Below are 24,657 nucleotides of genomic sequence, written 5' to 3'. Positions count from 1 at the left end.
GGCATGATTAGATTCATACACTAACAGCTTGTTTTTCCCTGTGTTGTGCCAGACCAGAGCTATATTTTAAGACTTTGCTTGCACTGGAAAACGCATAAGTCAAGCAAAGTAAAGCAACACATATGGTTTAAAACTTGCACACGTGCACAAAATTAACACCCTGCAGGGGGTGGGAATGGGACTTTCCTTGTGTCACAGTCATCATCTTAAGTAACAGATACAGATTCTGGAATCAGAAGAGCAGAGAGATTCAAAATACATTTTCAAGGTCACATATGTTTTTTGTCTGTCAACCTTGGAATGTTCCCCCTAAAGCAACATTTTCCTGTGTGGTGGTGGTTTTTTTTTTTCCAGATGATGAATGCTTTGAATCAAGGAAGTGACCTTCCTGAAGATACCCAGTGAAAATTGTTCTTCTTGTATGCAATCTTGTGCTAATGTAGATTGATCAGACGTGACATAATATTTCAGAAAACTGTTTTGCCAGGAATTACATATCCATTTCCCCAAAATCTTAAATAAATACTGCAAGATAACTGACAGTCAGAAATGAGAGATTCAGAAACATAACTTTTCTATTGAAGAAACAAACGTAAATTCAAGACTTATATGATTTAGACACTGAGTTCATTCAGTTCACTACAAAGCAAAGAAAGTTGTTAATGGTTAACAGAAATAAAGATTAAAATAGTCTGACAGGATGATACCTGTTCTTCCTTCCACTGAAGTCCAGTTGCTTAAAATCCCACTAATGGTAGTGACGGTAGCTGTGTATCTTCTTCCAGGTACCAAGTCAGTGAAAGTGAATTCCTTAGCTTCTTTTGCAAGCCCTTTTTTTATGACAGTTAGATCCCTGTCTCCCAGCGAAACTACATAGCTGTCCCATTCCGCAGCAGGGGTCATCCACATGACACTAAGTGAAGATTCATTAGCATGCTTCACACGGAGCTGGAGAACAGGCTCCGGAGCTGTAAAAGCATACAAATATCACAATGAGAACAGACTTTGTAGTGAACACACATGCCATATCTCAAGCTGCTGTAACGAATCTGTTCTGTAAGACACAAATGTGACAGCAACAGAGAATGTGTAATCAAGAGAAGATTCTTTAACTTTCTTTAGGAAGCTAGTCTTAAAAATCTAGTATTTGTGCTACTCTTCCAGTAAAGGGCTAGTAGCAGCAGACTTCAGCAATGCATTATGGCTGTAACGCTTAGGTTTAAACTTATGTCAGGATATATATTTCACTATGAATGGAAATGTGGTGAAGTCAGTGAGCTTCCTCTTGAACTGTGGGTGCTACACAGGGATAGAAAACATTTGTACCATAAAACAGATCTACACCAATTTAGCTGTAACAAACAAGGATGCAAATTACAGGGTCAGAGTGACATTGATTTTGCACTGGTTCATATCTCAGTCAAGTTGGGAGACACTCCAAACTTACAGTGTTATAAAAGAAAGAATTTGATCAGTGAATTTCTATGTGTGTTCGTGTGTGTGTGTGCATGCATGCACACAGAGGGAATCTGTTACCTAAAGCAGTCCCCTGATCTGATTTTGTCCCTGTTAAGTTGAAATACAACTCAGTTTCCAAGACTGTGGGTTTATGTAAGAGAAAATTTAGTCAGAATAGGGTGTAATACCTATGCTTCATAACAAGTACGTTATGTACCTGACTGTGGGTCAAACACAATTGTGATACACCCACTGCTGGACATTATTTATTGGATCATGTTCTCATCACTTAGCTGCATCGATTAAAAGTAACACCATAAACTTAAATTAATTTATTTGTAAAGCGTATCAAAGTAAGCAAGATGAGAATGTGCCTTGCTCTGATCAAATTGGCTAGAAGTTAGAGAAAGCTTCAGTTCTGTAGCTTCTACTGGTCTTGCCCTTGTGCAAAATTAACAAAATGAAGCCCTTGAGGAATGACAGGTAAGGGTGTAGCAGGAAAGGTGGGCACAAGGGAGGGTGAGGATGAAGTAGGGTGGCCCTATCTTATCTCACATTCTCCAGTGAGGTAAGGCTCAGGCTTGAGCTTTGTCTGATACTCCTCTCCAAGTCTTCTTTTCCTCTGAATTGCACTTATTTTGCATTCATAGAGCAGAAACATTAACAATTATATTGCAAGTATTTTTTAAGTTTGAAGCAATCAGATGTGGCTTTACTAACCTGCTGCAAAAGAATTCCACTCATGCCCCTGCAGTGTATATGGATTTCCTTCGGAAAGGCTGACTTGAACAGACTAACCCCATTTTATTTCTGGAGCACAGGAACAAGAACTGGGATGTTATGGAACAGCTACACTAACACACACCTCAGCCAGCTTTGGTTAACATCGTTGATATTCTTTATACAGGCTGGGAAGGAAGTCAGTTTGCCACTGAAAATACTGATGAACAACACAGGAAGATCTGTATTGTTCTCTTTAAGAACTAGATAGGGTGCCTACAATCAGCTAAAAAATATAACAGTGAGATGTTGTACATGTAGCGTAATGCCTCAGTCATAACAGAATGGTGATATAATTCCCCAAACTTTCACTAACAAAACATTTACCACAAAAATAACCCTGAAAGTTTTCACAGAACTGCTAAAAATAATTATTTCTGTTGTTTAGAAGGGAGCTCCTTTTTACTGTATTAATAGTGAAATTCCTCTGTGGATTCCCAAGTACTTTTTCCTTCTCATTGTCCACAGAGCCCAGCTGACCATTTTGCACTTTCACACTTCCCGGACGAGCACGCTGACCTGTTCTGCCCGTACAGCTGGTCTTGCTCTGCAAATCGCCACTCTCCACGACGACGTCCACGCCGTACTGCCTCCCCGGGATGAGGCCCAGGTCATGGATGAGGTATTCCGTGGTGTCCTTCTCCAGGGTGGTGTTGAGCAGCAGGGCCGAGCGGTTCCAGAGGAGCAGGCGGTACCTCTCCCAGTCTCCCGCAGGGGGCAGCCAGTTCACTCGCAGAGACCTCAGCCAGCCACCGCCACCAGCTTTCAGCTCAGAAACTTTCTGGGGAACTGAAATACAGAGATTGAGAGAGTAATTCTGAAGTGGGGTACTTCTGGGAAGACGTAACTGCAGCCTGGCAAAACCTGTCTCGCAGCATAGCTATTGTAGAAGCACTTGGATCTGTTAGAGCAACATGACGTATCTTGTTACAAAGGCTGGGGTTCATTTTAAAGATAATTTTTACCCTTCCCCACACAAACCACTCACTTTTTTGCTGTTGGTTTCTGACATCAGAAATGAGGAACCCTTCGCAGGGCAGGCAAAATCTCCCCCATGCACTTCGCAGATGCAGCTTGCAGTTTTCATTTAGCTTCCCAGTTGTTTCCTGGACTTAGGTTCACTTAGAAACTGTCAATCGATTTTTCAAAGCTAAAGCCAAAACTTCAGTAGCTATGGGCCAAATTCTGGTCTCAGCAGCAGAAATGCAAAGTCTGATGGCTTCTTCCACAAAGGCCTTGTATGTCCTAGTCCCTCCCAGCTGTAAGGCACCGAGGTTCAAATGGAGGTCCATTAAAGCATCCACTCTGTTCTGTCCTCCAAATTTACATGCTCAACCTTTCTGCCCTACTGCTGCAGGTCACACTGGGCCACTGAAGCTTTTCTGATTTTCATGGAATAATTAAATATTAACCACACCAAGCACAGACTGGAAGACAGATGCAGACCCTTAGGTTAGGATACGTATAGCTTAGTGTTAAGACACTCAGAGGTCAGCATTGGAGCCCTGAGACCATCAGCAAGTATTAACTGTAAACTACAAGGCTAGAATCATGCTCTCATGTTTTCTCTGGCTTAGTTAATATTTAATTGTTGAGTACCTAGCAAAGGATTGAGCAATTTCTACCAGCACCACAAAATATCAGTTTCGCTTCCCACAGGCATAGCTGGGTATCAAACCTAGGTCTCCCACATGCCAGTGAATATGGAAGATGTGTTTCAATTGCTGAGTGAGTGGATAAAAGCACACAGTGTTTTGTTTGGAAGCACTGATGTACTTATATCTTACCAGGTAAAGTTCAGCCTTGTCAGACTGGCCAGACATCATTACACCCTTACGGTACAAAGTTTCAGTCCCTGAGATGTCCATATTCCTTGCCACAACATTCCTCAGCAGGTTCTGCTACTGTAGGCACCCTCTCAATACACAGCAATGTAGATGATTATGTTCTTGGGCACCCAGCTCTCTCTGTGAGTTACTGAGGCATCCTAGGAGCCTAACCCTTTCAGTAGCTGTAGATCTGACAGCCTGGATTTACAAACTTATCTTTAGGCCACAAAGCTTCTGCTGAAGTGACTCTGTTTTCAAAGGTCTTGGTATCTATGTAAAAGTCAAGGGAAGGAATTGCGCATGATCAGCATCCTTGGAAATGGGACTTTTAGATCCCCAACTTTGAAAGTACTGTGTCTAGGGTCACAAATTTGGGGACCAGTGGTTTGAGTGAGGGCCTGAAGCTCTCCTTTCAGATGGAAATGGTAATCTTAAAGGTCTTTAATGGTAGGCTAGACAAACAAAAAAGGACATGCATGTAACCAGTCCAGCTTTGTACTTACTGGACATGAAAGGCTTTTCAGGTCTCTTCCAGCCTGCACTGAGAATGGGGTAGCAGCTAGATAAGTCAAGGATGTGCCTTTCACATGAGATGTTTAGTTGCAGATAATAAATATTCTCTAAAACAAATACTCTGCTCTCTCTCTCGCACACACATTTTATATTTTTTGGCTCTGAGTCTACTAACAATTTATGTATGTATTCTTCACCCACTTAGATATTTTTTCTCATCTAAATTCTGCGTGGGTGAGGCTGATGTGGAGAAGATGACATGCCTTTGTGGCCAGTAATGCTGTGGGAAAATTATGGCAGGATTTTTCAGATTCAGAACTCATACAAGAGATACCTGAAAGAAAATTATACTTCTGAAAGAAGTTAAACAAAACATAACCCCGCTCTACCCAGGCTGCCACATGCCTTCCTTAATCCATGCTGTTGGTAGTAAAGAAAGCCGAGACCTAATCTTTTCCTATTTGTAGATTTGTGTCTGGAGCAAAGGATAATATTAGACCTTGCAAAATTACTTAAAAATCCATTAACAATTTGACTACATGCAGACTTTCCCATAATGTAACTCATTTTATATACTATCCTGAGCTGAATTCAAGATAACAAAGTTGGTCAGAAGTGCAGTAGTGTGGAACAGTTTTGTAACAGACTCACCCAACTACAAGGTCCAAAATGCATTATTGTTTCCTGCTCCCAAGCTATGCTGGAGCTGCTTTTGGCTGCCAGATTAACTGTTGCCAGAGAGTCAGGAAGGGGTACTCCTGGAACAATATTGTGCTCTTTATCTCATTTTGCCTAGAATCCAAATCATTTTGTCTCCTACAATGATTTTCTACAAGGCCAATGTAGGCAAAAATAGCATTGGTTACAATGTTCTTAGTGAAGCAGAAGACTTACACGTCCTGCCGGTTGCCATCCGATCAGTAAACAGTTCACCACTGATTGTGCGGGCAGTAACCTGATAAAGACGTCCTGGAGTTAGCTTGTCAAAGTGAGTCTCTGTGACCGGTGGCTGTAGAGTTTTGACTTCTTTAACTGATCCAAGATGAGACAGAGTGATATTATAGAAATTGAGGTTTCCTGAAGGTCTTCTCCACTTAACTTTTAAAGCATCTAGGCTGTCATCGTTAGTCACTGTCAAATCTAAGACTTCAGCTGGGGCTAAAAAAAGAAAGAGAATAAAATGCTTCCACCACAGAACATATAAGATCTGCTGCCTCCAAACTGTCATAGTTAAGTTTTGCTTTTGCATAGTTGTATGAAATGGAGTATGAATGATTGTGCCTGACCAGAGAAAGGGCAAAGTCTGGTCACAGAAAAACTGAACCCAGCCCTGTTTAAGATACTCTGCGTCTGAGAGTGACACCTCTTACAATGCCCACTCCTGTTTCAAGAATAGAAAATCTGTTAGCCATGTCTTCACTCACACTAGCCATTTTGACTATAAAACAGACCAGGCATATGTTCCTAAGAACAGAGATGCCTGTGTACATTTTGGTAGAGTAAACACTACAGCATCATTGGAGCTACGCCTGATTTACACCAGTGTAGAAGGGATGGGAATCAAACTCCTTTATTCATATGCTCCACCAAAAGAAAAGCACAGTCACCTCCAATATCTTCATTTCTCAGGCTTGGGCACACTAGCTACTGAAATGGAGGACCATGCTGCAAGCTAGAAGGAGTGCTTTTATGTTCTGAGAAGACCTGTGAGATTTAAAATTTTTGCACTCCACAACAGGGAGAAATAAAAAATTCTGAAGAGATAAAATGAAATGAGTATCATCCCCAGAATGGCCAGTGCTAGCTGACAACAGTATTCATCTGTGTGCCCTAGACGTCACAATATTGTTCACTTAATATTAAATTATGTTTACATGGCGAGATTTCTGTAGGAGAAACTGCACCTTACGTTTCCCAGAAAGTAAGGAAAGCAAAGGCATGACCCTGTTTTTGCTTACAGGAGTGTTTTAACCACTGGACTCTAGTAGGATGTTAACTTATCTTTCTCTCTATGACCACAGAACTCTATCCTGAAAAATCTTCCTGAAAAAAACTTGGTTTCTAAAACATGGGTTCTGTGAATCAATACTCCTCTGTGAAAAAAACCCCAACATTCAATTTTAAAGTTCTTAACCTGCTCTACTTTTTTTCACTTCCCTGTCAGAAGTGCAGCTATTTTGCAATCCAAAGAAAAAAAGTCACAGAGGATATTTTTTTGCAAAACTCACAAGCTCTACATCTCCCATTCAGCTAAGTAAGAATCACGGAGTTAAACTGTCTTCAGTACTGTGAAATAACCAGACTACACACTGCCTCAATTCACTGAAGAAGTTCATACAGGAGTCAGATGAACCTCTTTCACAGATATGAGGTGATACTAGGGCACTTGGGCTCAGGTTGTTAACACCTAACTTTACTTTAATGGAGCTGCATACATTAAACAGTGCAGCGAAGTTAGCTGCAGACACCTCCAAGCTAATTTAGCCGCTAACTTTGCTGCAGGGCTAACTTAGGGAGTTAAATAAGCTTATAGTGTCTCTAACTCCCTCTATAGCCTTTGGAGAGAAACACCTGCCCAAGGGTAATTCAGCCACTGAAGTCTAGGAATATACACTTGGAACACGAGTCATTTATTATTCTGACATATGTCCTGTAATACTATTAGATTATGGCCTCAGTTTCTTGTTCCGTTGTAACGAATTCTGAAATCATACCTGTCCTGACTGTTTGAGAACTGCTGCTCTCCAATCCTGCAGCCTGGGTTATGATAGAGAGGTTATAGAGGTGGCCTGCTGTAAGTCCTGAAAAAGTATAGGAGGTCAAAGGATCTTCTTGGTGAATCTCATGAACTGGGACATGATTATCCAGTAACACCAGCCTGTAACGATCCACGTGCCCAGAGCCAGGAGACCATGAAGCATGGATAGTGTCTGTCTTGACGCTGACCTGAATATTCTTCACAGGGGATGGCACTGTTGGAATGAAAAACACTTGCTTAAGACCTAGTGGTTACCTCCACAATTTCAGCAATTTTGAACAGATTTACTTTTGAAGTATGTTGAGTTTCTTTAGGGTTAATGAAAACCCGTCCCTAAATTTATGTCCAAATACACCATAACAACATGCCTCCATTTTTAGCAAACAACTTTTTATGTTAGTCAGAGATTCATGTTTTGTTCATTTCTACTTACAATCAATAGATACTTACATATATATAGATAGATATATATATCTTGTCAGGTAGAAGAATTATATATATTTGTTAATTTCAAAATGCAGAACTGCAAAATACCCTAAGTGGTTTTATTTAGATGAACTACAGTAGAAGAAGTCTTACCAGTTGATCCACTTATGTGAAGTTCTGGGGTACTCTTATTTCCAGCAATTGCACTGAGGACAATGTTGTATGTATTCCCAGGGATCAGACTGGAAAAAGTATTTTCTGTTTTTGGAATTCTTCCTGGTACAGAGACTTCTTGTATCTTTTTATTATCATGATCAAATAATATTAGGTTATACAAGTCCACCTTTCCTGAGGAAGGATCCCACTGAACCTGCAAGCTTGTGAGTGTAGTTTTTTGCTTATTAATTTCAAAACGAGGCGGTGGTAGGGGATCTGTAGTTAAAAAAAAAACAACAGAAAACATAAACTAGTATTTGTTGCATTGGGATAGCCTGAAGTTTTACACAGCAGCACAAAAAACCTTCCAAAACTCTCGCTTTATCATCATCATGCTGCCAATGCTTTTAAAAAAGTCTTTTTCTTTCCATTATGAATATCGTATCACTGAAACTTGTCTACAAGAGACTCCTGCAGAGTTCAGAAATGTTACTTGGTATATGTGTACACACACACACACGCACGTAGAAAAACACTTCCAGTTGTGGATCTATATAACGAGCTTGGAAATCTACTGAGAGTAAAACTGCAACAACTTTAATAAGAAACAGCAAACATGAAACCCCAGCACTCAATGCCTCAGTGTAATGTAGCTTTATAGATACAATGGTACCAGTGGCTTTCATTTCCTAGCACTCATGCTAAACACTTTATGACTAATGGGCATGAGCATTCATACAATTTTAAGGGCAACAATCCTTTGGTTTTAGTATTAACTTCAGCCACTTCAAACAGATTCCGATAGAATATGCTTCTGCTTTGCTGCAGTATTGTTCATATAAATGTAAAACCCCCCAAACAATACATTATAAACTTTTAGGAACTCTATTTAATTGGGACTATTTCTCTGGGAAACTCTCAGCATTCTTTATGTCATTTATTAAGGAGTTCTCAAGTAAAATCACCTGTAAAATATAATACACTCTAAATGGATGGCAAACATTGACCAAAACAAGAGACTCTGGTTGCTTATATTCTCCAGGTGTATTTCATCACTCACAAGACTTCCATGCAAATCAAACCAAATGTATTACATGTTGATGTACTAAGGTATTTACATTTATGCCTCCCAATAAGGTTAAGCAACTGCATATTAAAAAGGTATCATAAAACAATCCAAAGCAGCAAAATCAAGCATTCACAAGTTGGGGAGCTAAAGAATAAAGGTTTCCCAATGACTTAACAACTAAATTTGGCTTCCACATGAGTACTCTCTGTGCCACTCTTGCCTAGCATCGGACAGGAAGTGTATGGTGCATCCAGGCTGAGAATTGAGGTCTCCATATAAACAGTGCCTTGAACACAGAAGAATAAGACCATTTTTCCAATGCAGTCATTGCTGCCTGGTTCCCTGAACAAGGCAAATGAAAAAGTGTGAGATCACATGATTAAAAACTGCACTGTAAAGGCTGAAAGAACAAAGTCCAACCTACCCCCACCCTACGAATACAGCAGTAGGAGTATCGTGGGGCTAGTAGCCTTTAAGCTTTTTTTTCTTCAAAGCCTGGATGGTGCAGAGGGTTTAATCGCTTCTTACAAAGCTCTGCTGAGAACATACTGGTGCCCAGGTTTTGGTGGTATGCTCTGTCAATCAAGTCTATTAGGAATTTCATGGGAGTATCTCCCTCGGAGACATCCAAAAGCTGTGTGGACATGATCCTAGGTGAACAGCTCTAGGTAGACCTGCTTGAGCAGGGGGCTTGGACCAAATGACCTCCAGAGGTCCCTTCCAACCTCAACTATTCTGTGACTCTGTGAAAAATACTGTGTCCCTTTGAACCCAGGTCTCTGCTTAAATTCAGATTCTTGCTTTGGACCACAGAGATGCTAGTGCTCTTCAGAAAAAGAGATGAAAATTAAATTAACAAAATCAATCAATCAAAATAACTATCTTCTTTTCTTGACCTTTCTTAAAGGCCAAACTAACTCTGCTTAAATCTGGGGGAAAAAAAAAAAAATTAAAACTCAAGTCAAAGACCAAGCACATCAAACTTCAGGCCAAATAGTTAAAACTTCACTCAGTTACAGCAATTGAAACAGGAGGTTTTAATGAAAAGTGTCAGGAAGTCTTAACAATAGGCTTGACTACCAGCTCCACCTATAAAATATACTAAGCCACTAAAGACTATTATGTTGGCAAGAGTGAATAGTAGGGGTATAATCTTGTTCCTTGAAGGCAATTGTTCTAATCAGAAAGGTCAAACTTTGGGAGTCAGAAATAAATTCCAGCACTATATATGGTCAGATGCACAGCCAGCTGAAAAAGTTTTCATTTGACTGATATCAAGAGACCACTCATAACTGTCAAGAAGTTTAACACTCTCTCTGACAAAGTTAGGATAAGGTTGACTGCTCCTTAGTCCTGCAGAAGTAATCAACGTTGTCATCTGCATTATTTGCCAAATTCTACAAAAGAAGACACCTACATTTTTAGAAGCACTTATACTGTCCTGGGTAATCTGTCTTCTAAGGTGCATTAGCAAAGAAAAGAGTTGCGTGCCTAGAAGGTGAAGTTCAGAAATTCAGACTTTATCTAATCTATCTGGTCCAGAAAACAAAACACTCAGTGCTTTGTACATCCGCTAGAACAAAGGAACAATGAGATTGGGAAGTGCCTGGGCTGAAAGAGCCCTGGTTGGAAACAAACACTTAAAAAGCCATTTACATTGTTATACAAGTCTCTGCTGGCAATGATACAACACTGATATATCACAGAAATAAAATATTTTCACAAGGATATTTTTATACCATTTGATACTATATGAATTAATGTCTCCTGGTCTACAAAGGAATCTTCCAGAAGACTTAATGTTGTTTGAATTATATTCCACCTCCATTTTCACTTTTTGGGAAGAGAATATGCTTTGTGTGCACAGCTGCTACAGATACATTTTACAGAAACAATAGATATGGTTATGTCCAATCCCAATGACATGACTCCCAAATACAGCCTGTAAGCACAGAAACACTTCTGCCTTATGCAGGAGAAAAAAAATGAGATACAAGCCCAGGACTGACTAATGGGGAATTCCTGCCAGTCTCAGTCATTTTCCTACCAAATTATCCATTTTTTTCCTAGTTTTCCCTATTCATAAAACAGTAACCTACTTCACAAGGACTTTTCTGAAGATTAAGTAAAGAGGGTTGATTTCATTACCCTTATGAAGTACAAATACCCATTTCTTTTGGATGATATGCAACCTATAAAACCTTTAAAACATGGTTATTTATCTTCTTCTTGTAGTCTGCCTTTTGAGACGATCATCATAACCATTACATGATTATGGATGACAGGATTATACAGCCTATAGTCAGAGCCATGTCACAGTAGTAGTTCCTACAGATGGCTAATAAATCAGATTTGTCTCAAATAATTTGAAATTTACAGGAGTGAACACGTGCCCAAGCCATGCTTCTGCCATTTACAGAGTTACATATTACAATGGAAGAATACTCTATCAGTCTGTGTCTTAGAAAGTAGAATTTTTAACCTCTTTTCATTCAAATATTTAGCAATTTTTCTGACAAAAAATTACTTACCTGTTAGTTGTCTCAGTACAGGTGGCTTGGATTAGGCAGTAACATAATATATCACTGCAATATTTTTGTAGAAAACAATGCTGCAAATGGCATTTATAAGGCTATTTTAGGAGATATATTTGAAAGCAGGGGAATTGCCAAGTTGTTTTTCATGGCCCTCAAGACCAGTATTTTGAATCTGAATTTCAATTCAGAATTGAAATTCACAAATTTAACTGTAATTTAGGATCTGTTCATATCCTATTGTTTTAAGTAGAATTTTAATTAAAGACCTAGTCATTCACTGAAAATACACTACTGAAATACACAGTCATGCTGGTGCACAGACATTTGGAGAATTGAGAACTTAAAAAGTATTTTATCTGAAATCAGGAAAGACACAACCCTACCATCTTTTGTCATAGAGTAGCACTCACAGAAATAGTTTTACTGAGAACAATAAAGAAGATAACATGAAAGGACTGACAGGTGCATGCGTTGTCCCAACTTTACAATGTCAAGCATCCTGACTAGTTGTTTGGTTTTACGTGCTGTTTTGTGTATATATATTCAAAAAACTTAACAAATGGTAAATATTAATGTGAAATAAATATACAGACTTGTGCCTACTAGCATCTGTAATCTCAGGTTTGCAGTGGAAAATTTATCTGTAGCTCAGAGCGGATAAATGGTGTTATCAGCTTTTTCTTCATTTCCTATTCTACCAAAATAGCATAACTGCCAACATTGTACGTGTGTTTGCATGCCTGTGTATACCTGGCTTATAGTGCATATGTGATTGTATTTTCCATCATTTTGGAGGACCTATTGTAGTTCTGCTCTAGAGGATTAAATACTTGCCCTTTTAAATTGATAACCCATAGATCAAAATTTGTTGAGCAAAGAGACTCCACCTTAGTGGACCAGTGCAGATTATTGTACCAGTATTCCATACATTATTGGATTCAGACCTATGCATCCACAAGTGAAATAGAAGCTGCTTCTCTACTCAAAGATTCACAAAGGGTCTGGTGTTGAGAGTTTACGCTGTCTTGGTCAGCTGCGCACTTTACTCTATTGGAATATCAAACTTGCAAACAACATAGACTTTACTCATTGTCATAACTATGATTTTAATGTGAAATTAAATACTCAAAAAGCCAAATTAAGTTAGGGATTTGGTCCTCTCCAAGCCTTCACATTACAACTGCAACTACGGTATGCATTATTCATCACTTTCACCTTAAGGCCCTAGTCAGAACAGATCACACTCAAAATTTAACAAAATATTTTGGATTTTATGGGCTTAGCTACTCCAGGACTTTGTATAAGAAACATGACAAAAATTGAACTCATAACAGGAACGAGCACATGAAAATTTTAACAGGATTGAATATGAGCAAAAAATTAAAGTTTCTGAACTAGGTATATAAATGAATCTGCAACTTTCTCTATGTACATTTATTGTATCAAGACAATACAGATGTTCAAAACCTCACTCTGCAAAAGTAAACACATAAGATGGGATTCCTCTCACTTACCTTCAACCACCTAAACTTCAGGTGCCTGGTTTAACCTAGGCTCCTTTTATAGACAGTGGAGAAAGCTGGGCACCTCCAAAAGACAGCTTAGCCCATCTTTCTTAGACAAAGAGCTCAGGAAGGGAACCTCACTGAGTACCAAGGTCAGATATCATATTTTTAGACGGCCCATGATAGCTCAGTTCCGTTACCATTCAAATCAGTGGGAATTTTGTTTACAATATGGCTGAAAATATTGCTCATACTTCCATATTCACAGGATAGTTTCCAGGAACACATGCCTATGGACATTCAGGCTCAGTAGATTGTAAAACAAAACTACTGACATCAAGTTACAAAGGAACAGGTGAAAAAGAGCTTCCAGAAAACTGGTTTAAAGTGCTGCCCCTAGTGGAAACATGCAGAGGAATAATCCTTCCTTGTACTGCATTGAAATGCATCGTATTGACAGTACAACATGGGTTGTTGACAGGCATAACAAACCCTATATATTCTTTAGAAAAAAATAAAATGACAAATTTTGAAGCAAATTGCTTCTTTTTAACATCATCAAGCAATGTAACTGATGTGACTGAATCAAGGGAAGCAGGGAACCACGGAGCAATGTGAGTTGCTGTCTTTGCAGGAAACCTCCACGGTTCCTCTATTCTTATTTCATGCTTTTGACTGATCTCTGCTATCCAAAACCCAAACATAAACCTCACTTCAACTGTGGCCCGCTAATTTGCAGTATTTCAACTTAAACTTTAATCAGTCTTTTCACTCTGACGTCAGCTACATAATATGGCTATAATCAGCAGTTGCTTCCAATCACTTTTATCTTACAGTCTTGCAAAATCTATTTACTGATAAAAAAAGGTCATAAATGACATGTACAAGCGACTGTCCAAATGATTATGCATTAATGAAAATGTGGTCTAAAGTGGTATCTTCTTCTCTGCTTCTACGCAAGTGTTCAATAATAGATCTCTATTATCCAGTAACGACGGTGATTTATGGCTGTCACTCTAGTAACGGTTGATTTATTCTTTCAGTTTTCAAATTACAAGTCATCAATATTAAAAACAGTTGGCATGATGCATGACATAGATGTAAATCACTGTCTGCATAGAAATCATTACTCATTTTTACCAAGTGACATGACTTGTGCTTAATGTATAGCTGTCACACCAGCAGACTTGTCACTAGACTTCTTTTAACTCAGTTACCAAAGCAAATTAATGGAGGGTATTTAGTGCATTTGTACAGTTAATGCAGGGAAAGGGTCTGACAGTAAACGACATCTCTGAACCGGTAATTGTTAAGTATTTGGCTGCTGTAATCTTCAATACTAATACTGCAAAGTACCTCTCCAAAACTAACACTTTAGGAGCAAATCAGGGAGGCATTTAATGATGGACCTCATCTAAGACATCTGTTTTGAGTCTTATGTTACCTGGACATAAGGTGGCTGGACGATACTGTATTTCACCATCTTTAAACAACTACTAATACAGGTAGAAAGAGTCCAGTTCTGTCACTGCAGCCAGTGGCTTTTTGTCGTTCATCGCTTCACAGCTGAGTTGTTCACACGCATATACAAACACGCATGCAGAAAGGGTGCTTTCCTTGGCAGCGCTCTGGCAGACTGCTGGAACATTTTTACGGCCAGTCATGGCTGTGACACTGTAAGTGCCCTGTGCACGACTGTACATCTTTAACACTTCACTGGTTGTATTCAAGGAAAACATACAAGCAAGAAGTTTCAGCCTTACTTTCTGACTTTTAGACTCTGGTTAGAGAGAATAAAAGTATAGAAATGGGCTGCAACAGTAAGTTATCCTTGAAGAGGATCCACCTGCCATGAAACAGATTGTATTTTAAACACAGTAAATAAGCTATCACCTGAGGAACTAGGAAGCCAACAGGTCTGCATGAGCACAAAGGATGTTACGGGCTACTACTTCTTAAAGCATTCTGCTGGTTGGCAGCTGAAGGGAGCAGCAGAAATGTACTCCTAGCACTGACCTAGTCTCCTCACAACACCTTCTCCTTTCAAGCCTGCTGGGTTCACTTGCGGCAGCGGTTATTTCTGGCAGCAGGGTAAAGAGAACTCAAGCGCAGGATAGCTACGTTCAGCAAACACCGTAGGCTTACAGTCGCTGCAAATGCATCGCCCTCCTCTCGCGGCCGGCCGAAGCACGGGGACGGGAAGGAAAAGCCCGGCGTCCCTCCCCGAGCACCTGCCGTGCCCGCCGCCCGTACCTGTCTGCACGGAGATGTTGACAGCCTCCCCGTCGGCGAACGGCTCGATGCGGAGCTGGTACCAGGTCCCGGCCTCCAGGCCCCGCAGGGTGCAGCCGTAGGAGCCGTTGCCCGTGGGGGCGGGCTGGCAGCCGGCCGCCTCCCCGTCCTCCGAGCGCCCGCTCAGGCTGAAGTTGCAGGCTCGGCCCGCGGCTCCCCACCGCAGCCGGACGCTCTGCCCGGCGACGCGACGCTCCGTCAGGTTGGCGCTGCATCCCGCCGCCTCCCCCGGCGCGGCCTGCGGAGAGCGGGGAAAGCTCTGAGAGAACCGCCGGGCTCCCGCCAGCCGCCGGTGGCCGTCCTCCTCCTCCTCCTTCCCCCCCCCACCCTGCTCCGGGCTCACCTCCCCAACCCCGTCCCCGCTGCGTGCCGTGCCGGTGCGGGGCAAACCCGCCCGTTCCCCCCCCCCCCCCCGCCGCCCCGGGCTCGGCTGCGACCTGCGAGGGGCGAGCCCGCACCGCCAGCCCCAGCCGCTCACCTTGGTCAGGGCCAGCGCCGTCCACAGGGCGAATCCCGCTCCATAGCTGAGCATCGCCGACAGTTTTTAACACCGAAAACCCTCGCGGGGAGGGGAAGAGGGGAAGGGAGGCGGCGGGGGTGGGTGCGGGGGGGGGGGGGTACGAAGAAGCGAAGTGGCCGCGGCGGGCCCCGGGGGCCCCCCGCTCCCCGCCGGGCTCCGCGCGGCGGCCGCCGAGCCCTCTGCCGGGCCGCCCGCTTGCTGCATGCGGCTCGGGGCTGCCCCGGCTTCCTCGCCGCCTCCCTGCCACCGGGGTGGGGTGGGGGTGGGGGGGCTGCCCGCGGCTGAGGAGGAGCGGAGGAGGCGGGGGAGGCGGCCGCCGCTTCCCACGCTGCCATTCTGACCCGGGCTGACTCTGCCGGAGCCCTTCCCGCCGACTTCCGCAATCAAGAGGCGATTTCCTCGCGTCTCGCTGCGGGGGGCGAAGCGCGGCGACCCCGGGACCTGCCTCACGCCGCCGCCCCCGGGCCCCCCCCGTTCGGGGAGGCCCCGGGGCGGCGTCGTGAGGCAGGTCCCGGGCTGCCGCCCCTCGCTCCCTGTGGGTCCTCGCCCACCTCAGCTCCCTTCCTTCCTCGCTGCTTCCTCCCTCTGTCGGCTCTCCCCCCGGGGCTCCTGTCCCCGTGCTCCTCCTGGCTCATGGGGGCCCCTCGGCCCCTCAGGCGGTGCCGTTGTTGGTGGGGGGCGGCAGCACTCCCGCCTCACGCCGGCTGCACCTCACTTGACGCCGCCTCGCCTCGCCTCATGGCTGCCTCGCCTCGCATCTGCCTCGCCTCATGGCTGCCTCGTCTCATGCTTGCCTCGCCTCAGGCCCGCCTCACCTCACGCCTGCCTCGCCTCATGGCTGCCTTGCCTTGTGTGCCCCCTTCTCCTCACACCTGCCTTGCCTCAGGCCTGCCTCACCTCATGGTTGCCTTGCCTTGCGTCCCTCCTTCTCCTCATGCCTGCCTTGCCTCACGCCTGCCTTGCCTTGTGTGCCCCCTTCTCCTCACGCCTGCCTCACCTCACGCCTGCCTCGCCTCATGGCTGCCTTGCCTTGCGTGCCCCCTTCTCCTCACATCTGCCTTACCTCATGGCTGCCTCGCCTCATGCCTGCCTTGCCTCGCGTCCCCCCTTCTCCTCACGCCTGCCACCCCTCATGGCCGCCTCACCTCATGCTTTCCTCACCTCACGCCTACCTTGCTTCGTGGCCACCTCACCTCGCAGGCCCTCCTGCCTGCCACCCCTCACACCCGCCCCATCTCCTGACCCACCCTTCTCTCGGCCTCAGCCATCACTAAACCACCATTCCAGCTCCCGTGTCCCAAACATGGACGTTTTTAGGGGATAGCCACGGACCACCAAGGCCCCTGTCCTCTCGCCGGCCCTGCGGCACCGCGACCGGAGGCATTGCGGCAAGGAGACTCGCGGCAGAGCCCGACGCCGAGCTGCCGCCCGCAGCCCCACGCGCCGGCAGAGGAGTAGCCCGTCGGTATCTCAGCTTTTTGTTTTGTTCCGCATCGACTTGCGTCCTTGAAACAATTCCTTCCCACATCCCCCTGAGTAACTCCCGAGCTAAAATTACACACACCACGGAAAGCAAGAAAGTCTCCCTGTTTTCAGACTGCACCAAACGAGCTGTGCGCAAGTCCGAATTGGCTGCAGCCGTGGCACAGCTCTCCGTTTCTGTCACGCGTGCCCACTTCCTTCTTGTTTAGGTTTCAGCCTCTTAAAACTCATGTGTATGTGTGTGTGAGGTGGGGTGAGGGAGAAGAAACATAGCCAGAAGTGTTTTGGACCTTCAGATACTCCAATAGACAGTAACCTAGCAGCCATGGGGTAAATCTGAGATGGCATAAAGGGGGAGGAATTTGACATTTACTTTCTTCAACGGGAACGGCACTTTCCTGCATCTTTCTGTGCTGTATGATTTTAACCTTTAAAAGCAGCACCTCAAGCAAATTCAGCACCATCTCTGTTTCACTTTTGCCCCATTTGAGGGAGAAAAAGGTGCTAGGGCTTACAAACGTTCGTCTGCCTTTTAGGGGAGCTGCTGCTGTAGGATTTTTCTGGGCATCAGCCTGTCAAACAAGATACAAATGTCAGAAAAACCTTAGCTCTCATTCTTCCATTCAGAAAACAAAAGTCTCAGCACTTGTGGGTGGCACCTGCACCTGTGGAAAGCTTCATCTGTCCCAGCGGAGCTCCGTGCCCTGTCCTAGGGACATGGCACTGAAAGTGTTGGGCTTTACTCTGCAAAACTCGGGATGATTAATAACTTTATGAACATCACCTTAAGAGATGATATAAATATGTGTTGATTATTATGCCATTCTCAAGCCCACTGCAGAACAAGATCTCCCTTGGAAGAGATGTTTTATGTCCTTCAGACAAAAAGAGGGACCGTGCCCCAAAGAGCTAGTACAGTGATAAACTGTTGATGGAAAACACAAGGTGTGTGTATTAGACCTAAACTGGGACTAAAATGACATAGGTGTCTTGTAATCAGTTCAAGGTGAGAGAGTTTTCCAGTGTAAATTTGTCCTTAGATGATCGTGCTTTTTGGACGTAATGGCATAAACCATACCAATATTTTTCCAGCACTGGAGAAGAGCAAATCTGAAGGCTTATCAGGACGTTTGGATTACTTCAAACCCCTCTCTGAAAATGACAATATTCGGAGTAACCTGCTTTTTCTTGGAACGTGGAGCTCACATTGTAAGGATTTTTGACAACATCCATGATCTGAATTTGTAGGGAAGATATCATTCGGATATGTAGGTGTAACTTAGTTAAGTAGATGTAATATGTGAAAGGAAAAAAACCCCAAACAACAGTGCAAACTTATAAAATGCAGGAAAGAAATTGAACCTACCATAAGTAAAATTCAAAGACTCTTGGAAATGTCTGTCTGTCTCTTCCAGCTAACATAATGTGTGGAGAAAAGGGATGATGCTGCTTCTCCGCAATGCCCATAATTTAGAAGTTCCTACTTTATTACTTTTATTCTTGCTATCGTAAAATCTTTAAAACTACCTTTTTGTATTACCAGAAAAGTACTGTTTTATTAAGGGTTTTGAGACTTCCTTCTGTACGTTATCCAGCACAAAGCTGCTGTAAGGGTAAGGTCTGACACAGATGTCTATGCCAGCACTGGAATAAAACAGGAGGGGTCCATCATTCACTGGTGGCAATATGTTTATATAGAATAGCCAACATAATGTGAGTAACTATTTCCAGACTAGTATTGAATAAATGGGCTTTTAGCAAATCAGCAGTCACACAGCCTTTAACACTTACCGATCTGTGCGGCAAGCCAAGAAACTAATTAAAAAAGAAAAAAGAAAAAAAAAAAAGAACTGGAAGTGAGTTTTGGGAGTGGCCGGATGTGTCTCTAATAGCAGGCTCCGAAGTCCCTTTCAGACACTTTCCCAAGGTTTCCTGACTTTTTTTTTTAACACCAACCTCTCTCTCCGTCTCCCTAATGAAGAGGAAATGGGCTTTGCATAGCTTTTGTCATCGTTTGAAAGTGCAAGCTGCAGTTTTACTTGAAATCTAAGCCTGCTCTAAACCAAACATTTTGTTTGATTGAAGTGTCACCATTGTGCCCCCCCAAAATGGGTATGCTCAGAGACAAATAACATCAAGGCTTTACTTCTACAAACAAGAGGACCTAGCCTGGGCAAATGCAGTTCACGGAAGGTATTGTCTTCCTAACAACAATACTCAGCACTTACTTAGTCAATGCGTTTTCAAAGTATCATGTTAAATCCGGTTAATCCTTTAAACCTCCCTGCTAGTTTGACCAAAATGTTTTTAACTCCACTCTAAGGACAGGGAAACAGAGATGGAGGCCAAAGATATTAAGTTTGTGTGTCTAAATTGATGTATCTAGATTCAAATGTCCAGACCCACCTGGAGGCTCTAAGGGACAGATATTAATGAATTTTTTTTCATGGATATGCTTAGAGTGCTTACCGTCAGGATTCTGGATTGAAAGCTTTGACCTAAGCAACTTGCCTAGTGCAAATCACGTGAATCAAGAGGTGAACTGGGGTAGGAACACAGGAGGCAGTAGCTTCAGTTCAATCGGTGCCATTTCTCTGGCACTGGTGGGATTATTTAGCAGGAGTGCTGGAGGCAGTGTGAGTAATACCAGATTATATAGGTCATTTCCATTTGGAGGATACCAGTATTCTGCGCAGGAGGTATGCATAAGGACAGAGGGCATGGGGAAACAAGTTCAGCATGCCTGCACCAAGCCAGAATAACTGTATTTGAAAAGAACCTTCTCCATCAGCTATGGAATGGGGTGCAGTGCATCCATCATCGGCTCAGTCCCTTCCCCACCTCAGCACTAGAACAGCAGTGTCAGGGTCCATAAACCTTCGAGTTGATTATTTGGGCCAACATAGTCCTGGGTGACGCTACTTCTCCTTTCTCCCTGTCTCTAGTGATGTTGTTCATACCAGATTGTACAGATTGCTCTGTCCACAGCCCTCCTAAATATAAAACACGTTTCTTAGTCTTATCCACAGTAACACTGACACCCAAAGTAGTAACTGGAACAACATGTTTGCCTGCACCAATACATTGAGTGCAGTGTGGTCTCCTGGAGAAGAAGCCACAGGGAATTTAGGGATTTTCGGTTCTAAACCACTATGTGTTCTTAGAGTTACAGTGACCAATGATGCCCGGCATGCTTTAGCTCTAACTGCCCGTGCAAATTTCGCCAATGGTGATTCCAAATTTGCTCTCAGATTACTTAACTGGGCCTTGCAGAAAAGGAAGACTGGAAACTGATGTGGAGGTACTGAATGCCCACCATTAGCTCCTTCTATGGATGGGGCTGGCACCCCCATTCCCCTCCTCTGCCAGGGCTGTTGATGGTTGGACAGAGCAGAGATCAAGAAGCGGCTGCGTGTCTCCGCTCTGCCTATCGGTCAGTAGATAAGCTGACCAGGGTCAAGGCCACGGTTCCTTGTAAGGCAAGTTAAAGCATTCAGATTTCACTTGCTTTGATCTGTAAACCATGTGTGTAATTTTAGGACACAATTATCCTAAATAAGGTCATAAAACATACTGTGATTCTTAGAGTGTAATTAGAGCTAGACCCTCGCATCATGCAACAAACCAGTGGCAGAGCCTAATTCACTGAGAGCAGATACCCAGGCTCCTGTGGCTCCTGCCACATCCATGAGCTTTCCATTGCTCCTCATGTATCCTGAGAATTTCCCTCAAGCTTAGAGATTTTCCCAATGCATTGTGCACACCAGGACTGTGCTGTACAGAAGGGGCAGAATTTTTCTGCAGCTGTGCTTCTAGCAAAGGGCACTATCAGCATGAACAAAGCATCCCGTCAAAATAAAGAACAAAACTTAGTTCTGCAGCTGTTTTTTTTTAGTCCACGAAACACCCACCTGTAATAGCTATCAGGCTCCACAGAGTGGAGCAGGCTTAATAAAAATCAATCAATAATTCTTCTGCCTTACCTCTTCTGTAGTGCTGGAGTATTGAAGAGTAGTTGTTGGCATCCAGGCTTTCTCTGTTACTGCAGATTTCAAGTCAAAGTAGAGGTTTTCAATGAGATTTTTACTGAAGTGTTCAGTCACGTTTCTGATGAACATCTCTGTGCTACTCTTCAGCAGATTTTCAGGCCTAGAGGTAACAGCGTTTAAAGGGGGGGATGTAGTTCTAGTACTCCATACGGAAGTGTCTGCATCTTGGAGATCTAAGACAAATAAAGAAATGTAATTAAAATCAGCTGTACATTTTTATAAACAATTCTTTAGATGTCAATAGCTGTGGCTGATACGACTTCTAAGTAGTTTAAGCACACCTGTCAGTTCTATAGTTGTTTTTTTTTTTTCAGTGCAAACATGTATTTTGCATCAATACCAAAGTCTGTGCAAAACAAAAGCAGAAAAAAATTAATTTCCCTGAACAGTCATACCATTCATTTTAAATACAGTCCATCAATGATTCTGAAGTGAAGAGAAAGGTTGTACTTTGTCATTAACAGCACAATGTTTTCACTTGTAGCTTTTTCACTTGCTTGAGTCTATGAAACAGCACACAGTTTCAGCTTTATATGGTCAAACCCCTGCCTTTGTAAGCACATGGGCCAGCTCCTCATCTGCCATTTGTTGGCGTAAGTTCAAAATATGGCTTTGTTCAAGATAATTTTTCAAGATAATTTGTTTGAGACAACTTTTTTCTTCAAGATATTTGTTTAAGATAAGTTCCTTGTGCCTACATGGGACATTCCTCTTGCATTTTTCAATCAGTCCCATGCAGAGACCATTCTAACCCCTGACTGCTCCCTTCCCAAGGTTCAGCTAACAATCGTATCAGTTAACTGAAGTGTCTGCAAATATAATGGTGGATTTGCTTTTTTAGTCACGTATCCTTCAGAGAACGCCAAAGTTGCAATTAGAGCGCAGGAAAGATTTTACTACACATTTTTCCTCCACATTTTCATGGCTCTTCCTCCCCATTGGTATGTATTTAATATCCTTTCTTTGTGGCTGTGAGGGCAGGGTTCAAGCTTTGGTGGCCTCTACATCTGGTAGCATCACATTTCAGCTAAGCGATTGGAATTACTCACTGGCCCCTTCTCCTCACAGAAAGCTGCCCTGCCGTCGCTGGAGCACAGCTAGTGTGCATTGGCTCAACGCCCAAGACACTTTGTCTGTCCTTGAACTGGGGTCTCCAGCATGACAGAACCTTGTTTTGCTGCTGAGCCACTGGGCTGGTTGCCATTTATAACAATTTTAGCTCACAAACCCGCTAAAAAAAATTTAATGACTGGGTTAAATTGCAGCAGAAGCTTCCCAATGTAATTACTTGGTGTGCAATTATGATGTCTTAGCAGGCCAACATGTGATTATCTCTTACCCAGAGGATTAGTGGGTGAGCTTCCATGAAGTTGAAGTCAACATGATGGGTTTTTTTGTATATGTGTAAGTATATATATGTTAACATGCCTATATAAAGAAACTTGCAGCACTCTCATTGGCATCCAGAAATAAAAGTGGGGTTCTAAGCCCTTGTAAGAGACACTTTCATGCAAGTGTTGCCTGTGCACAGTGCGTTCACCTGGTACGCGGTTTTGGATCCTCTTGAAAAGGATTGGTTTGCTGGAATGGGTTGACACCCAGATTGTTTCCCCTCCTTTTATCTAACTGTGCTTCTCTGGGAATAAAAGTCTCCAAGTCTCCATTTTATTACAAAAAGTGTTGATCAAATATTTTTCCAAATCAAGGCACTGAAAACAATACTATGGATCTAATTCTGTTCTGTCTTACACCTGTGCAAAGGGTTTCATCAAACCCTCAGGTCTGGTCCAACACTGCACGATCATCCTCATGCTGCTGCATTTGCAGAATCCCCTGCAGAGTGCCTATGGTGCAGTGTCTGTACATCACATACCTTCATGGCCCCCGCCAAAAGGACAGGGGCAGCCCTGTGCTCAAGCTGTCATCAGCTGCTGAAACAAACCCATTAGCTGACACAAGTCCAGACTTAGTCTAAATTCCATGTCAGTTATTGTTCCTGGGGATCTCTTATTAGTTGGGGGTCTCTGAAAGTCTGTGTTAGGCAACTAGAAATGCTAGCCCCAAGGACCTGTAAAGAGTTAGGCCTGCTGGCTCTGTGCTTCTCAGATATCTCCAAATTCAGCAGGGAGTAGAACTTACTGATAGAAAGACAGCTGAAAAAAAAGTGCATCTGAGTGGTCAGCAGCTGCTTAGAAAAAAACGCCACTCAATTGGGTTCCTAAATATAGATTTACACACCCAACTTTAAAACACATTAAAAAAAAAAAAAAATCTTGGCTTTATTTACAGGCAAATAGCAGCGATTCCAACAGGAAGACGTTTGCGTTCCAGTGCAATTGTGCTTTAGGAAAGCCGCTGCTCCATAAAAGGGAAGCTGGTGCTGCCAGCGACATTTATGGGACTCAGCAGCCAGGGGATAACCAGCATTCCTGGTGCAGGAGCCGAGGGGAGAGCTCGACCCTCCTGGAAGCGAAATGCTTGGTCCTCAGAAACGTTCCACCAGCCCAAGGAGGTACCGTGAACAAGCACTTGGTCACTGCACAACCCAACCCCTCTTGTTAAGCTCGGGGCTACACTGGGTTTCCAGCTAAAGGATCTTTCCCAGCAAAGACTGACAACAGTCTGTTACCTGTAGCCTATGGATGGAAATGGCTTGCGCATAGCACTATGCCATACTGGAACTTCAGATATACGTACCAGCACTTCCCATGTATCCTACACTGGACTGGGTAGGGTTCATATCTGCCCTCGCTTCAGGCAAATCAGGATCCAGGTTAATTTTCTTTTTCTAAGGAAAGCCACTATGGTCCTAGCATAAGGACTGTCATAGCTCTTCTTCAATAGCAGGCACTTATAAAAGAAAACTGCATATTATAAGCCCCAAGCGAACAGATTTCTACACAACTTGAGTTCCAAATTTTTAAACCAGAAAAAACTCACCTCCCATCTGGACATCAGTAAAGTACCCAGAAATCTCAACAGTGGGATTTTTCAGAAGTGTTTAGCATTGTTCTAGCAGTGTCTTTGAAAATCAGACATAAAACTGTTCATGGGAGCAGAACTGCAGCAGTGACACTGACGTTGATCACTAGTGGCTGAATGATATACAGTGTGTGAACATACCATTGTAATAATCAGTAGCACACCCAGGAGAAATTATGACATTCTGACTAAGCGCATATTTCATCCATCGGGTGTACTGCAGACTGCATCCATCTGCACAGCAGCAGGCCGCTTACAAGAAAAGGAAATCCATACATTTTGCATGTATGATGAGCAAGAG

At 43.3% G+C, this 24,657-nt stretch overlaps 1 protein-coding gene across 4 annotated transcripts in view; it reads right to left on the bottom strand.

Annotated features, from left to right (window-relative positions):
• PTPRB (protein tyrosine phosphatase receptor type B) overlaps positions 1-24,657 on the bottom strand; it is a 63,753-nt gene that overhangs the window by 31,848 nt on the left and 7,248 nt on the right. Inside the window, exons 3-9 of one of the 4 annotated variants that reach the window (XM_052774638.1) lie at positions 21,309-21,547; positions 15,285-15,561; positions 7,918-8,196; positions 7,295-7,552; positions 5,475-5,738; positions 2,758-3,027; positions 708-968 (exon numbers count right to left, since the gene is read on the bottom strand). In XM_052774638.1, coding sequence (XP_052630598.1) covers positions 708-968; positions 2,758-3,027; positions 5,475-5,738; positions 7,295-7,552; positions 7,918-8,196; positions 15,285-15,561; positions 21,309-21,547 — 1,848 coding nt within the window. Of the gene's footprint in view, positions 1-707; positions 969-2,757; positions 3,028-5,474; positions 5,739-7,294; positions 7,553-7,917; positions 8,197-15,284; positions 15,562-15,801; positions 16,247-21,308; positions 21,548-24,657 lie in introns of those variants that run through there. The other 3 variants (XM_052774635.1, XM_052774636.1, XM_052774637.1) reach the window with 3 other exon arrangements.

This window comes from Harpia harpyja, chromosome 23 (assembly GCF_026419915.1).
Source record: "Harpia harpyja isolate bHarHar1 chromosome 23, bHarHar1 primary haplotype, whole genome shotgun sequence".
Lineage (NCBI taxonomy): Eukaryota > Metazoa > Chordata > Aves > Accipitriformes > Accipitridae > Harpia > Harpia harpyja.
The sequence above is the reverse complement of the archived record's forward strand: the minus strand, read 5'-3'. Positions and strand labels throughout refer to the sequence as shown.